General features: G+C 42.1%; 1 protein-coding gene across 3 annotated transcripts in view; it reads right to left on the bottom strand.

Annotated features, from left to right (window-relative positions):
- ap2m1 (adaptor related protein complex 2 subunit mu 1) overlaps positions 1–12220 on the bottom strand; it is a 29974-nt gene extending 17754 nt beyond the window's left edge. Inside the window, exons 1-3 of one of the 3 annotated variants that reach the window (XM_007907759.2) lie at positions 12135–12220; positions 10404–10520; positions 4358–4468 (exon numbers count right to left, since the gene is read on the bottom strand). In XM_007907759.2, the coding sequence (XP_007905950.1) occupies positions 4358–4431 (74 nt within the window). In that variant the 5' untranslated portion in view covers positions 4432–4468; positions 10404–10520; positions 12135–12220. 3 annotated transcript variants of the gene reach the window in all.
- Positions 12221–14908: the final 2688 nt, after the last annotated feature.

Raw genomic sequence — 14908 nt, 5'->3', positions numbered from 1 at the left:
TAGTAATTTACCAAAGCACTCAATTTCTGCCAGGCTCAATCGCAATCTGTGCTGGGTTAGCTGATCTCAGCCAGGGGAGCAGGAGGATTGTGGGGCAGGAAAGCAAGACAATCTGTTTCTGGTCTTTATGCAGAGACCCTGCTGGAATATATATATCTGTTGATATTGGAGGACAGTCAAATAACCTCAATCTTCACTGGGCAAGATGATCTCAACAGTGTTTCAATGCTTTGTGGTCTGTTAACCAAAATACTATCAGAAAAGGATTCCATTCGGCACCCAAACTTATCTAAATTTCTAAGATCAGCTATGAGGACATACCAAGAATCCATAAAACTCCCAAAAAGAGAAGAGGCTCAGTGATGTTTAATTTTCATCACTTCTTACTTTACTCAATTATTAAAAAAAGTGTAAGCAAAATTAATTAAGAGTGAGGTTTGCTGACGTCAGTAACAGAGTGGTTGCCTTGCAAATTACAGCTGTGATGATTTCAACTGCAGTCAGTATCAATATGGAGTCCTGTAGCTCAGTGGTTAGAGCACTCGCTTTGCAAGCGAGAGACCCGAGTTCAATTCCAGGCAGGTCAGGGCGAAACCTTGGGCAAGTTTCCTTACTCCACACAGAGCCTAATAATAATCCCTCCAAAACCCAAAACAATAATAAATTGGTCATTTTCATTCTACGACTGTTTGTGGGACATTGCTGTGCGCAATTGGCTGCCGCGTTCGTCCACAAATATACAGTCAATTCACTTTACAGTGTGATCTGTGAAGCGCTTTGGGATGTCCTCCTGACACGAAAAGCGCTATATCAAATGCAAGGATTATTATTATTATTATTATTAATATGAGCACAAAGCAATGAAAAGCCTGGGTATACCAAACCCAATACAATACATTCTGAAGCGAAGCTATTGCACGTCACTCACTTCAGGATGTGCATGAAGATGTCGGGTCAACACTCACCAATCCGCTGCAAGGACAAAATGTATACAGTGGGGCAGGTTGATGATGCATACATTTAAAAAAAGCAGCAGCAGTTGGGAAGTTTATAATAATAATCCTTGTTTTTGATGTAGTGCATTGTCACATCGTTGAGATGTCTCAAAGAGACAGAATATACTTATGTGAAGTATATTTAATGTGAATTTATTGTAAATTTTGTAGGCAAAACACAGCAGCCAATTGTGCACAGCAGTGTCCCATACTCAGTTGTGATTTTAATTTAGCTTTCTTTTTTTTATTATTTATTTTTCTTTCTGAACGGCTTGCTGCAGAACCAACATGTGGGTAAACTCACACAGTCAAACACTCTGGAGACAATCTCTGACATCCCAGTAATCAATATAAAAAAGTGTTCCATTATACTATTAGAAAAATACAGCAACTGGTGAGTGACGCAACCCACTACAATCTTAAAATAACATTTGCACTTTTTTGAACAAAGACTTACCTTCTTTGTGGATATCTTAGTTAAGATTTTGAATATTTGTTATTCCACCAGCTAGCATTTCTTCCCTCCCCCACCTCACATGAAGAGGGATACAGAATAAAGATAGTAGCAAATAGGATAATAAGCTGAACAGATCCTCCCCATATTACACAGTGCCAAAAAACAGGGAGACGGTAGTTGGAGCAGGAGATTGGAGTTCATTGTCCCCTTGGTCTCAAACCACAGCTAGCGTGAGAATATTAAGAGAAGAACAGCTATATGGAAATCAGCTTCAATAGAAGATCCAAAGTAATTGGCTGTCAACTCTAAAATACATTTATCTTGATCTCTACTAATTTGAATGCTGTAAATTTATCCCCGCAAATTCCTAAATAATTTGACACTGTCTGTGGGAAGTTGCTGGTCCCAAATTAGCTGCTGCTTGTGCCTCCATAGTAGTCACTTCATTTTGAATTAATCTCCCTTCTGTAAAATGCTTTGCAAAATCTCAATGTGTTAGAAACATCAATATAATTTATTATCTTGTGCACAGAGAAAAGCCAGCCTCATAACAGAAAGAGCGATTGGGGTAACTGAGGAACAGAACCAATACAATTTCACTTTGTCACAAAAGAAAATTCATTTTAAAGCACATTCATTCAAAGCCAGTCATGCAAACATTTTGAAGGGAACATTGATCCTGCAATCTTAAACACAAGGTTATATTTCAGCCTTCTGCAGCCTTATTTTAATGGACTAAAGATCAAACCATGCCATTCTAATCTGATCCTTGACGTTGTAAGCCTTGAAAACTGGTTCATCAAGCCTGCAATATTAGTTCAGTGAACACAAAAGTGAAAAGAGGGAGGGAAAAAAGCTCACAGGAAAGTCTATAGAGTTAAGATAGGAATGGGTGCGCCTGATGCATGAAATTTCCTCATGGAGTTTAGATTCACTCCTGCCCATCTGTACTTGTCTCCAACTACTGCCTTTGGGCAGAAGAAAGGAGCAAGACAGTGCAGTTACTGAACCTATTCCAGCAATGAGGGAAACAATTCCTACAAGAAAATCGCATGCTAACGTAAGAGACTCCACCTTGCACTACAGTTGAAGCCTGCAAACTTGGCAGGACAAGGCAAGAGGTGGCATTAATCTCAATGGTCTCTCCACTCAAGAAATGGGAGTAATGGGTTTCCTTCTATTCTGTATACAAAACAAAGATAACCTTTGCAAGACAGAGGCGTAGCTATAGAAAGCTGAATATGTGCCATTTGTAATCAGAACTCTTCTTGACTAGCATGTGATTGTTTTTGAGTTTGTCTTTTTTGGGAGTTCATGGGCTTAAAACAGCTCCATTAAGCAAAGCAAATCATACTGCAAATTGATCGCTACCTCACAGTTATTGGCTTCAACTGTTTTTCAGTTTTATAACCAATCCAATGGCACCAAACTGAAATGGCACTCAAGGTGTTACCATCCGTTAAAACAGACCACAATGTGACGAATGGCCCTTACCTATTCCTAGTGCAGCCAATCAGCACAAGACGATGAGATGAGGAAAAATGAGACGCCAGCAGGAAGGGGGAGGTGACAGACCAACGAGAGAGAGGGTTAGAATAAACAGAAGCTTAGAAAGAAAAAAACAAATGAGAAATGCAAAGGAACAATTCACACAAACATCCACAAAATAATGGACGTAATGGAGAGATGCAAGTCACTACAGTGCATACATATGCAAGAACATTTCGGAACAGTCTTTTGAATCCCTTTCACGATCATTTTGTAAAACTGTTCATAAGGCTTTCCTCACCACTTTGCAAATGAAGAGGCAGCAATAATAAGGTTATTATAAAGATCAGCTGAGATCAGCAAAGATTTAGCTTAGATAGACAGAGCTGAACCTGGAATGGATCACAGATGATCTTGTAACCAGTACAAGAACTAGTAGGTATCATTATTACTAATTAATATTTATTTAGTGCCTCAAAGTGTACTCTGTGTATTCTGCACTTATATGAAAATTTATTTGTATATTGGTATTGATTTATGATTCCTTAATAGAAATTTACATTAAAACATCAATTTACATGTAATTTATCAGAAAAGGCTACACCAGGCCATACAGACCACAAGGTCACAAATGGAACTGTGTTGACTTATCCCATCAAGAAAGGGCAACAGTAGAGGTGATTTGTTCCTTTTCAATTGTCTACTTATAATCTATTTAAGACTATTAACTACTTTGGTTCAATAAAAACCTGGGAACCCACTTGAATGCACAGTGGAAAACACTGAATGTAGCAGTCTAAGAATGAATATCCAAGAGTAATTTTCATTTAAACCAGAGAGGTAATGCTGAAACAAGACAGCTTCACTACTCAAAAAACTACAACAATGTATTAAAAGTGAACTGCAGTGAAACTTCAGAGCTTTAAAATGTGTGCCCACTTCTATACTTTGGGTTAAACACAGAATTAACAATTTTCAATTGAACTGACCCTACTTGTCAACCTTCATTTTACAATTAAACACTCAACAATTTGGACCTCTTGAAAAACTTGAGGCAGAGATTTTCGAATTCCCACCACAGTCCAAGATCAACACATGGTTTACAGTGATTGGGGGGGGGGGGTGGGGGAGAGAAGAGGGGTGAAAAAAAGGAAAGGAAGCGGCAAGAATACTAAGGCACACCAGTACAAAACTGCAGATTTGAGGACCATGGCATCATCTTGTCACGGAAGAGTTGCATTTCTCTTTTCGCTGAATAAAATTGAACGTAACAGTGTCCTGCATTGGAAATGATAAAATGTCCAAACGTTGAGACGCTACTCATGTCCCATATGGTTAGTTAACATTCCGAGTGAAAACAAATAATTTTGAGTACAAAAGCAGTTCATCACAGTTATCATGTGGGAACAACACTTACCCAATGTCATCTCTGTAGACCCGGGAGATGAGAACTTCTCCCTTGTGGTTGTAAATGAATAAGCCACCAATCATTATGCAATGCTGGTTACTCCTCTCTTCCCATGTTGATCTAAAGTTTAAAAGAAAGTCATCAAATGTTTAATTATAAATAAAAGTTGATCTTTACACCTTAAGTTTATATTAAGATGTCAAATGCAATTGATTAATAAGCATACGGTTTAGAATTTACTCATTTCAATTCACAGTAGAAGGCCTTTTATAAGGTTTATTGTGGCTCCAATACAATATTATCAATACAATGCTTGGATTTTATACTTGTAGGAAAACAATAAAGGCAATTGTGATTGCCTTAGCTTCTTCTCCAGAAACTGAATCATTTGCAACAATCTCCTTACAGTGAAATATTATGCAGTTTGTAAGTCAATGTATTGGTTTACAGACTTTAGTGGTGTGACCAAACCAGAGTTACAGTACAGCCGTATTCATTCAAGACAGGAGATGCTGCAGTAGAACTGGTTATTGAGACTCTAGTGATGAGGTTTTAACATGCACTTTATGTTATTCGTCACCCGGATTAATCATTCCTAATTGTTCAGCTTACAAAATCAATAGGACAAGATTCTGCCCCTAAAGAGATCCCAGAAATGTACTGTAATACAAAAATGAAGATGACACTAAATGACGATAAAGATAATAACAATCCTTGCGTTTGATATAGCGCCTTTTCACATCTTTGAGATGTATCAAAGCGCTTCAGAATATACTGTAAAGTGATTATAGATTTTGTGGGCGAAACGAAAAAAGGAGAAAATAGGCAAAATGAAGGCCACTTCTCTCAGGAACGCAAGATCATTCATTTGAAATAGGGCAATAGCAGCGAGCCAGATTTCTCAACAATGTCCTGAGTGATGAGGACACTGTCTGGTCCTGTCGATAGAGGGGCTGTGCCGATGGCTTTTTTCACCCGCTTTTACTGCTCTGATGTTTGGGCGTTGGCTGGTCTGAAGAGATACAACAATCTACCAAAGCACAGCTTCCTTTCAAAGACACATATCACAATCCCTTCCCAAAATTGGGGGGGGGGGGGGGGGGGGGGTGGGGTGTCCATGAAAAGTAAACGAACGAAATTTCAGTGGGGGTTACCATAGTATTTAGTAAATACACAGACTACCCACTGTAGTTATCAGCCCTACATGTTTAAGGTGTGAATATTACATTTAAATTATTCAGTAAAACGAAAGAGGAATCCCTTTGCCAGCTTCTAAAAGTCTGCAAGGCAACCTGGCATTGATGACAGTGGCTCAAGGAGATAGAAAAAAATAAGACTAATGGACAAGGTGACTGGGCATGTTATGACTGTAAAACATTTAACACGCTGAACACAAGATAATTAAGCGACTCAACACAGCTGAAGAGAATTCGACAGCCTCCATACACAGAATGGAAAGGACGGATCTGATAACAGGCAGGTCAGATTTCAAAGTTGGAACAGTCGCTCTATTCTCAGGCATTAATAGTTTACTTTTTTTAATATAAAGTATACATTAATTGCGACTGAGATTATTTAGTCTTGCAGCATATTGGGGTGCCCATTCAGTACTGGTACCAACCGAAAGTGCACTCTCTCAGCACAGCACATTGGCAAATGATTTTGGAAACACCGTAGGCTTCTCTAGAAATAATTTACAGCCAAATTACAAGGAAATAACATATCCAGCTTTGTAATCTTCATCTATGTAAGTGCTGCTTACATAGCAGCATAGGTCAGTATCAATGACCTATTTTATAATCGTCTATTCACTAAAAACACTTTAAAATACAGACAAGCTGAGTTATACAGCTGTTTTGATTCAATGCTTTTCTTCAAAATGCATTTTATTTGAATGAATGCTCACAATTGTGGTTTCATTTTACGCTTCAGATGTAAACCAGTGCACACAATATTGATGGGCATTTGATGGCCAAAGCAAAATGCTATATAATAATAATATTCCTTGCATTTGATATATTGCCTTATGCACAACAACTTTTCAGCTGCTATTGATCCAAAATATAGGCTAGAGTATAATTCAAACGATGATACCAGACTGTACAGCAGAAACACCAGGAAACACAAAAAAAACTCAAGAAAAGTACCAACGACCCTCAAAAACGGTAACTGAAAAATAAGACCATAGATTACAAAATCAAATAAAGATATTTCATAAATCTTACACAACCTGGCATCTTACTTTTTTTTAAAAAATTGAATGAAGCATGAAGTGCTTTTGCTGGGAATAAACTTAATAAAATCTGTAAAAATATTCTTTGGTGTTTGAAGGGGAAAAAGGGGTGTGTGTCTAATCTGCCCTAGTTAATCTGTAATTGCTTCGCCCACAAAATACAGTGAATTCACTTTACAGTATATTCTGTGAAGCGCTTTAAGATACATCGAATACGTGATAAGGCACTATATCAAATGCAAGGATTATCAAATTAAGTACTAGTGGGCCTTAGTTCTGCATCAAATTAGTTGTCACATTTGCCTACATAACATTCATTTTATTCCTAATGAAATTCATTTGGTAAAGTAAATTGCGTCATTTCGTTTAACTGAGAAGTTCGGTATAAATGTAAATTTCTCTTCCGAGAAAGTTTAAACAGCCTGTTAACTTAAGCATCTACTCATACTGTACCCCCAAAACATCGACACTATCGAAAAATCAGGTTGCATCACATTAACTGGATAGCAGAGAAATCTCGAATGTTGCTGTCCAAATGGGTATTTTGGAAAGTTTTTCCTCCACAAGATAATATTTTACTAGGTATAGGTCAAAGATTAAGGTTCCCCTCTCTTCTCCCTCCCTGACCCCAGCTCGGGTCTGAAATGCTGTACACTGTCCAGCGCCTTAGGACATCCTCCCGCAGTTTAAAGGCCCTATACAAATGTAATCTTGTTGTTGTTGAGAATGCATTGCACAATTTGAGACCATTCCTGAAAGAATTCTACTAGGTGTTTTAGAATGGGTTCAGATAGCTTGGATAGTTGTTTCATTTTACTCAAGGTATCTAGCAATAAGTCAATTGCCAGCCACCACAAGATAATATTTTAGAAGGTATAGGTCAAAGATTAAAGTCCGCCACAACCAATTTTCAGCTAGGATCAGGTAGGTCAGCATAGAAATCACTGTGAGCTTTACAGCATAGGTCATGCCAGCACAAATGGCAATAGAATAAAACTCAAGACCAATTTTCAATTTCGAGGGCATATACTCAAGCAACCCACAATCAATTTACATTTATATAACACGTTTCACATTGAGAGGATACCTCAAAGTGCTTCACTCAACTGACTGGGAGCCGGGGGGGTGAGGGGTAAGAGAAATACAACAACCTGGATTTATATAGCGCCCTTCACGACGGACGGCGTCTCAGAGCGCTTAAAAATGTGAAATGTGGTGAAAGTACAGTCAAAGAGATAGGTTTCAAGGGGGGAAGTGGAGAGGGATAGGTGGTAGAACTTAGGGACAGAATTCCAGAGAGTGGATACAGAATGGCTGAAAGCTCATCCAAGTGTTTGCTGACCCAATTCACTAGTGGTTCCGAACTGGACCAGGCTGAAGTAATGATAGGGCAATACATCAACAACAAATTCCACTTGAATAGCGCCCTTCACGTTGGAAAGATGTACCCGGGTACTGGACATTCAGGGGTTTTTAGACCCAAGCTGAGAGTTGTGGTCAAGAGGGGTGTAGGGCGGTAGTGGGGAGAAAGGTGGTTAAAGGCACGGTCGAAGAGGAAAGTCTCTAGACGGGACTTGAAGAAGGCAAGAGGGGGAGAGGCGGAGGGATTGCGGGACAGAGTTCCAGAGTGTGGGGGCAGAGATGCTGAATGTCCAACTCACCACCAATTGTGGGGCGGGAAGCGCGGGTGTTCGCAAAGCGGAAGGAGCGCTCGGGCTGATATAGGATTAAGAGGTTGGAGTGGTAGAAGGGAGCAAGACCGTGGTGGGCAATGAATCTAGAGTTCAGAAATTGTGGTACACTGATACTCGGATTGATGGTAAAATGAATTTGACCTCCAAGGTTTTTTATTAAATTGTTGTCTCCCACAAAATTACAGTTTTAGTATGTTTTTACTACTTGCAGTGCAAACTGAGGTTGTAACAGACTGTATCAGAAACTCCTGATTCAGCATTTATAGAGCCTACAAACAGAATGATACAATGGTTGTGTAAACAAGTTACCCAAGTATTGGGAGTAGTTTATCTCCAGCTAATATATTACCTCCAAACAGGTTTTCCTGGACTGCATTGCAAAAATTAACTCATAAATCACCAAATGGCCCATGTCCGTGCTGTATAATCTAATTACCCAATATTCCAACTGTGAACTCAGGAGGTAGTCTAGAATTCACTACTGCCCACATAACCACAGAAGCTATGTAGTAGTTCTGTATATGGGTATCGGTCACCAAAGGACATCTGGAAAGTACATTTTTTTTAGGATGCTGATTGACAAATTTAGGCCTCATATAAAGACTTTAATCATTAATCTTCAAACATTAAGATTTGTACATCTGCCGATATTAGTGTCATCATCTTGAAATGAAATGAAATTAGCACATTCCTATTATTCCTGTAGTGGACATTCCTGGTAGTAACAGGCCAGCTTCTCATCTGGCTCTAAAGAAATGTTACAGTTTGGCATTATTAGAAACTTTCTTCACAGAATAATTGATTAATAAAACTGTCTGTCTAGAACTAGCACAAGAACAGAATTTTAAATTCTGTGGGAGGCTACATTTTAATGATGAACCTTGGAGGGCAAATTGAAGAGAATGAGCTGACACGTGGCCTTTTGACTCCTCAGATTTAACTTGAATCCGATTAAAAGCTTTTACTGTCAGTTGCAAGACTCCTATATTGACAACACTATTAGTGTTCAAGGACTAACAGTCTCTGAACAGAACTATTTCATTACATCAACTAAATAAATATTAAATATTGATATTATCAAAACAAATCAGCCTTTAATCAGTGAAACCTTTCAAGCATCTTTAAAAGGCTTCTTCCCCACTGGTTAATGTTCACGTAAATCCTTAAAAGGAATTTACATAATCTATTTACATAATATATAATCTATATTGAGCCCCTACTTTCTCACTCAGAAAAATGCAGTAAATACTAAATCCTATTAGTCTACATCTTGTGAAGATATAATCCAGGGGCAAGTCAACTGTTTGGATGCAACATTCTTTTCAAAATACTTAAATGCACACATTGGAAAACTGATCAGAAATCAGGATATCATAAATCTATACGTCTGAATGTCTTTATTCAATGTGTTGGTACACACCTCCAATAGACTTGAATGGGTTATAGGCAAATTAGTTGCAGACCAGAAATAAAATATACATCCATTGTTTTACAGTAGATATGTTTGAATATTGCAAATTAAATTCTTACATACACAATTTAATATTTCCTGTACAAACTACAGTAACTTAGTTCCATGTAAATTAATTTAAAATGCTCTGTGTCCAGATAGAATTAGGAGGGCAATGGCTGCACAGGAGGTTAAAGCACAATCTTCATTCACCTCTGGGACCCTAGTTTAAATCTGTGTCAAACTAATTGGATGATAGCCTTCCTGCCAGTTAACTGCAAGGATCTAAATCAACCAAGCCCAAAGCAACTTGCACCTCATTCTTAATAGGTTCAGACTGACTAGAAAGTCCAAGACTGCTAAAGATTTCTGCACTCGACCACCAGAGCAGAAATTTTCATTTCATCAATCTGGTCCAGATCCCACCTAGTTAAACCTCAACCTCTGAAATGCAATCAATTAATTGTGTTGTAACATGTACCATGGTATCTGCATTACCATCAGTGATAGATTATACAATACAGAATAGATTTAGACCAGCATTAAAGAGCAGAGTTGAAAGACATGTATGGCCTTGCCTTCGGGAATACATTTGGTTAAATTATATAGAAAATGACACAAGGACAAGTAACAATAATAAAATAGTGTAAGAACCATCTGAATCAAACCATTACTCACTTTTTCTAGGCCAAATTGTAATGCTCACAATTCTGCTCTGCTTGCAATTAAGCAACTCAGCACAGTCGCACAAGATTGAAGCGAAGACCCAACAGATCTTCACAGCTCAGCGTAATACTATGTAAGGCAGGAAACAAAACTGCTGTGTCAAACATCCTTATTACTGCAAATCCCAAGAAAAGGAAATGCCAACTGAAGATTGATTCCACACAAGGTCAGGGAGGTCAAATTATCCTAGAATGCTCTTGCTTACCTTCAAGGTGAACAGATCAAAAAGAGCATTGCCGTATATGTTACAGTAGACTGTGTAAGAACAATATCAAGCCTGGATGTGAGCACTTCCTCCAATATTGTGTCAAACCTCCCATAAAAAAATAGGCAAGCAACCAATCCTACTATGCCTGAAACCGTACTGTAGAATATCGAGTGTCCTTTCCCAGATTTTCCAGCTATTTGAGGGTGTGCAGAAGGAGCAATACTTTCAATCTTCAGGTACATTTCTCATTATTAAAAACAGTGACAGTGAATCATATTCACCTGCTAGGTAGTCACTACACTTTACAGTAAATCCTATAAAGCATTTTCAGACATCAACTTAACATGAGAGGCAGTATATGCAAGGATTAATATCACAACATCACAAATCCTCAATAACAACTATGCCATTAATCATCGACGCGCTAAGACAGCGCGCATCAAAACAGGCTGTTTGACTGGAAATGGGGCAGGAGGGGTGAGAGAGGGCCATCGCAATCAAATCTGATAATTTTAACTACGTGAAGCCTACAATTTCAACTCGGGTCAGTGGGGAAACGGGGCAGGTACTCGGAAAAGGAACCTGGATGATCGTAACCAAAGGGGGGACGGGGTTGAGCTTAACTGCAGCACTACAGTAACGGTCCACATCTGAGGATGTTCTCCCGACGTGAAAGGCGCTATGGCGCATGAATGCAATTTGCTGTTGTGCACGGGCTGCGACCAGCTGTGACCGCAGGAGGAAGGAGCGGTTGCCAACATAACCCCGAGAGGGGGGCGGGGGGGCAAGAAAGAACATGGGGAAAACCTGCAGCTTTTAATAAAATGATCCTTGCATTTGATCTGGTACCGCTAACTGGGTCCGACCGGCACATCGCACCGCTCTTTGCGGGCGATCGCTGCTGCCAGGTGTAGTGACTGTGCGTGTGAAGGTGAATGAATCAGAACAGCAAGGAGGGGTGGGGGGGGGGGGGGTGGGCAGCGAGTGCTGACTCCACCCGCACGGCCCCCCCCCAGAGGGGAGCATCTCCGCGCCTGGTTATTGCGGTGCCGGGCAAGCCTGTCACACCCTCTCCCCCACCCCAGGGGGGCTCTGCTGACCGCACCCAGCGTTCTCCCTCCCTCCCTCCCTCCCTGCGGCCAACGCAGGCCGGTGCCGCGGCCTCCGCTCTGCCTGCCCGCCCCACGGGAGAAGCTGCAGTGGATCACCTTGACCGACCCCTCCCTCACCCGCTGGCACAAAATGTCTCCGGGGGCCGGGTGCGGCCCGCGGGCTTCCCTTTGCCTCAGCGGCGCCCGGCCCGGGGTCACGGCAGCCAGGCCCAAGCCGGGGGCTCGCACCGCCGTCTGCCCGCTCCTCTCCCCCATGGAGTCGGCCGCCATTTCCCTCCTTCCTTCCTAACCACCAGACCCCGCCTGAAGCTCAGCTTTCGCCTCCTCTGTCTGTCTGTCTGTCTGTCTGCCTCACTCACTCACCCGCCCCGCCGGCCACCTCTCGCCGCTCCTCACACAAAATGTCCGCCGCCGCCTCCTCCCCGCCCTCAGCTGACAGCCCGCACTCACGTGACCTACTCTCCTCTCCCGCCCACTGACGTCACCAATCTCCGCCCCCCGCCACTGACGTCACCAGCCTGCGTCTCCCGAATAGACCGCTTTCACCCCCACCACGTGATCTGCCGCCGCCATCTTACCTAGTGCCCGGATGCAACCCCTCCCCCCCCCCCTCCCATGTTAAAATCCTCCAGGTTTCAACGTGTTGGTGGACAACAACAAGTTGCACTTCTATGGAGCCCCTCACGCAGGTTAGCGCCTCACAGCAGATCCCTGGATGGTGATACTCCGCCTCGTTGAGCCAGTCCGGAGCCTTGGCGTCTTGTTTCAGTGCCTTGGGACGTCCTCCTGACGTGAAAGGCGCTTTATAAATGGAATCTTGTTGTTGTTGTTGTTGTTTGACCCTCAGCCACCCTTTATACCCCACATCCGTGCCATGACCCGCTCTGCCTCCCCCCACCTCCGCAGCACGGCCCGGCTCCGGCCCCGGTGCTCCCCCTCAGGCCGCCGAGACCCTCATCTCCACTACGCCAACTCCCTGCTTGTCGGCCTCCCCATCTCTTCCCTCTCCGCAGCTCGTGTCCTCTCCTGCACCCGGCTCCGTGACCCTATCTCCCCTGCCATCGCCCGGCTCCGCTGCTCTCCATTCCCCAGAGGATAGAGTTCAAGGTCCTCGTCGTCGCCTCCACCGCTTTGCTCCTTCCTACCTCTGCCACCTGCTACATACAACAAGTCGCATTTATACAGCGCTCTTCACACCGGACGGACAGCATCTCGGAGCTCTTAAATCCTGTATCAACCTGTCCACTATCTCCGCTCAGCAGGCTGTGTCCTGCTCCACGTCCCCCGCTCAGCCTGCCCCACCGTTAGCAGTTGTGCCTTCAGCCCCTCTACCCCCATCCTTTGGAACTCCATCCCACAGTCCCTTTGTGTCGCTCCCTCCCTTGGCTCCTTCAAGACATGTCTCAAGATCCTCCTCTTCGACTGCACCTTTGGCTACCCTTGCTGCCCACCACCCTCCCTGATCCCAAATCAAATCCCAAATCCTTCCTGGGTCTAAATCCCTGACTGTCCAGTTCCTTGGGATGTGAAAGGTACTATACAAATATAATTGTATATTGTATCACATCTTCGAGACATCTCAGAGCACTTCACAGAATATACTGTTAAGTGAATTGACTATTTTGTGGGAGAAACGTGGCAGCCAGTATCCCAATCTCTGGGGAGAAATCAAACAGACGTCCTGTCGCTTTCGAGGCGAGTACTCTAACCACTGAGCTACAGGACTCATATCCTAATCTAGTGAGGTCAGCTAACTCCACATAGGCTAGGGGACTGAACCTGGGACTAACCTGATTTGCCTGTTTGCTCGCATTATTTAACCACAGGATCCAGCAGAGCTCTGTGCAGTGACCTCTTACACCCAACGCAAACACAAAGCTAAATACCTTGTGACCTTAGGTTGGTGTTATTAAGGCCGCACTTTGAGAAGTCTGACCGGTGAAAGAGAAAAAAAACTTTATTTGCACATATCCTTTCCTTAAAATACAATTCCAACTATACAACACCTCCTAATCCAAACAATTCAAATAACTACAAAATTTGCTTCCCCCATAGATATTCACATGCTGGAATATTTGGACTTGCACATTCATGCTGATTAACCATTTCAAGGGCACTTCCCAGTGTTATTTGACCTTGAGATGGGCACAAAAGAGCTTGCTTCACTTTTTCAAGCTTATACTACTATATCCACTGTCTTTTAGAGCCAGCACCATTCATTTGCCACTGCTACTAAGCTCTCCAAAGACACAACCCTGTTTGTAAGGCGCCATATTAAATGCAAGTCATTGTTGATGTACATTGAATAAAAATGGGATGTTTTTGGGTACTGGCCGGCAAGTGTCTATTTAAAAGAGAAAAAAGTTATAGAATACAGTACAATACAATTTCCAGTAATATAGCACCTTTCATGTCAGGAAGATTTCCCAGAGTCCCTTTATTGAGCTTTATCTCACTGAAACATTAGCAAACTCCCACAAGCAGCCATGTGGTGAATGACGAATCAATCTGGAAGGTTGTTGACTGGAACACTGGGAGATTCATCACATTTGGTAGCATTGCGACATCTTTTAATGTCCAGCAAAGCAGGCAGACGTGAGGTCCGTTTCCTCACACCCATCAGCCGACTACTGAAAGGAAAAGATCCTTTGCACTTCCTATTCCCTTCTGCCGTTGTTTGCTTTCCTATTTATCTTTAGGGATCTCCTTGCATTTGGTATCGCAGCTTTCACCTCAGGATACCTCAAGGTCTTTACTCGATTGACTGTAAGGTGTAGTGACTGTGTATTTTGTATTACAATGCCTAGTTACCCTACGGAGGTTGACGATATGCAGCTCTAAGCTCCCACACTCCATTTCATAACAGTGGCTAGTTTTGATTAACTGAGCTTCAACTTCTCTCAGTTGTACATTAACAAAACTGAAGCCCTCGTGTTTGGTTCGGTTTGCAACAGCATCTCATGTCTGCCTCTAATCACTCTGGCTTCTCTCTGAGCTCCACCAGCCACATAAGCGCAGGAAGAGTATCAGGGCGTAACACTCTATTTGTTACACTCTAAATTCCTTTGATGTTAGAAACCTCAGTTGCATTAATATCCTCCCAAAGGCAAAATGAATGCAGTACGTTAATAATAATC

Source organism: Callorhinchus milii, unplaced genomic scaffold (genome assembly GCF_018977255.1).
Source record: "Callorhinchus milii isolate IMCB2004 unplaced genomic scaffold, IMCB_Cmil_1.0 Scaffold11, whole genome shotgun sequence".
Classification (NCBI taxonomy): Eukaryota; Metazoa; Chordata; class Chondrichthyes; order Chimaeriformes; family Callorhinchidae; genus Callorhinchus; species Callorhinchus milii.
This window is presented reverse-complemented; position numbering and strand designations above follow the sequence as displayed.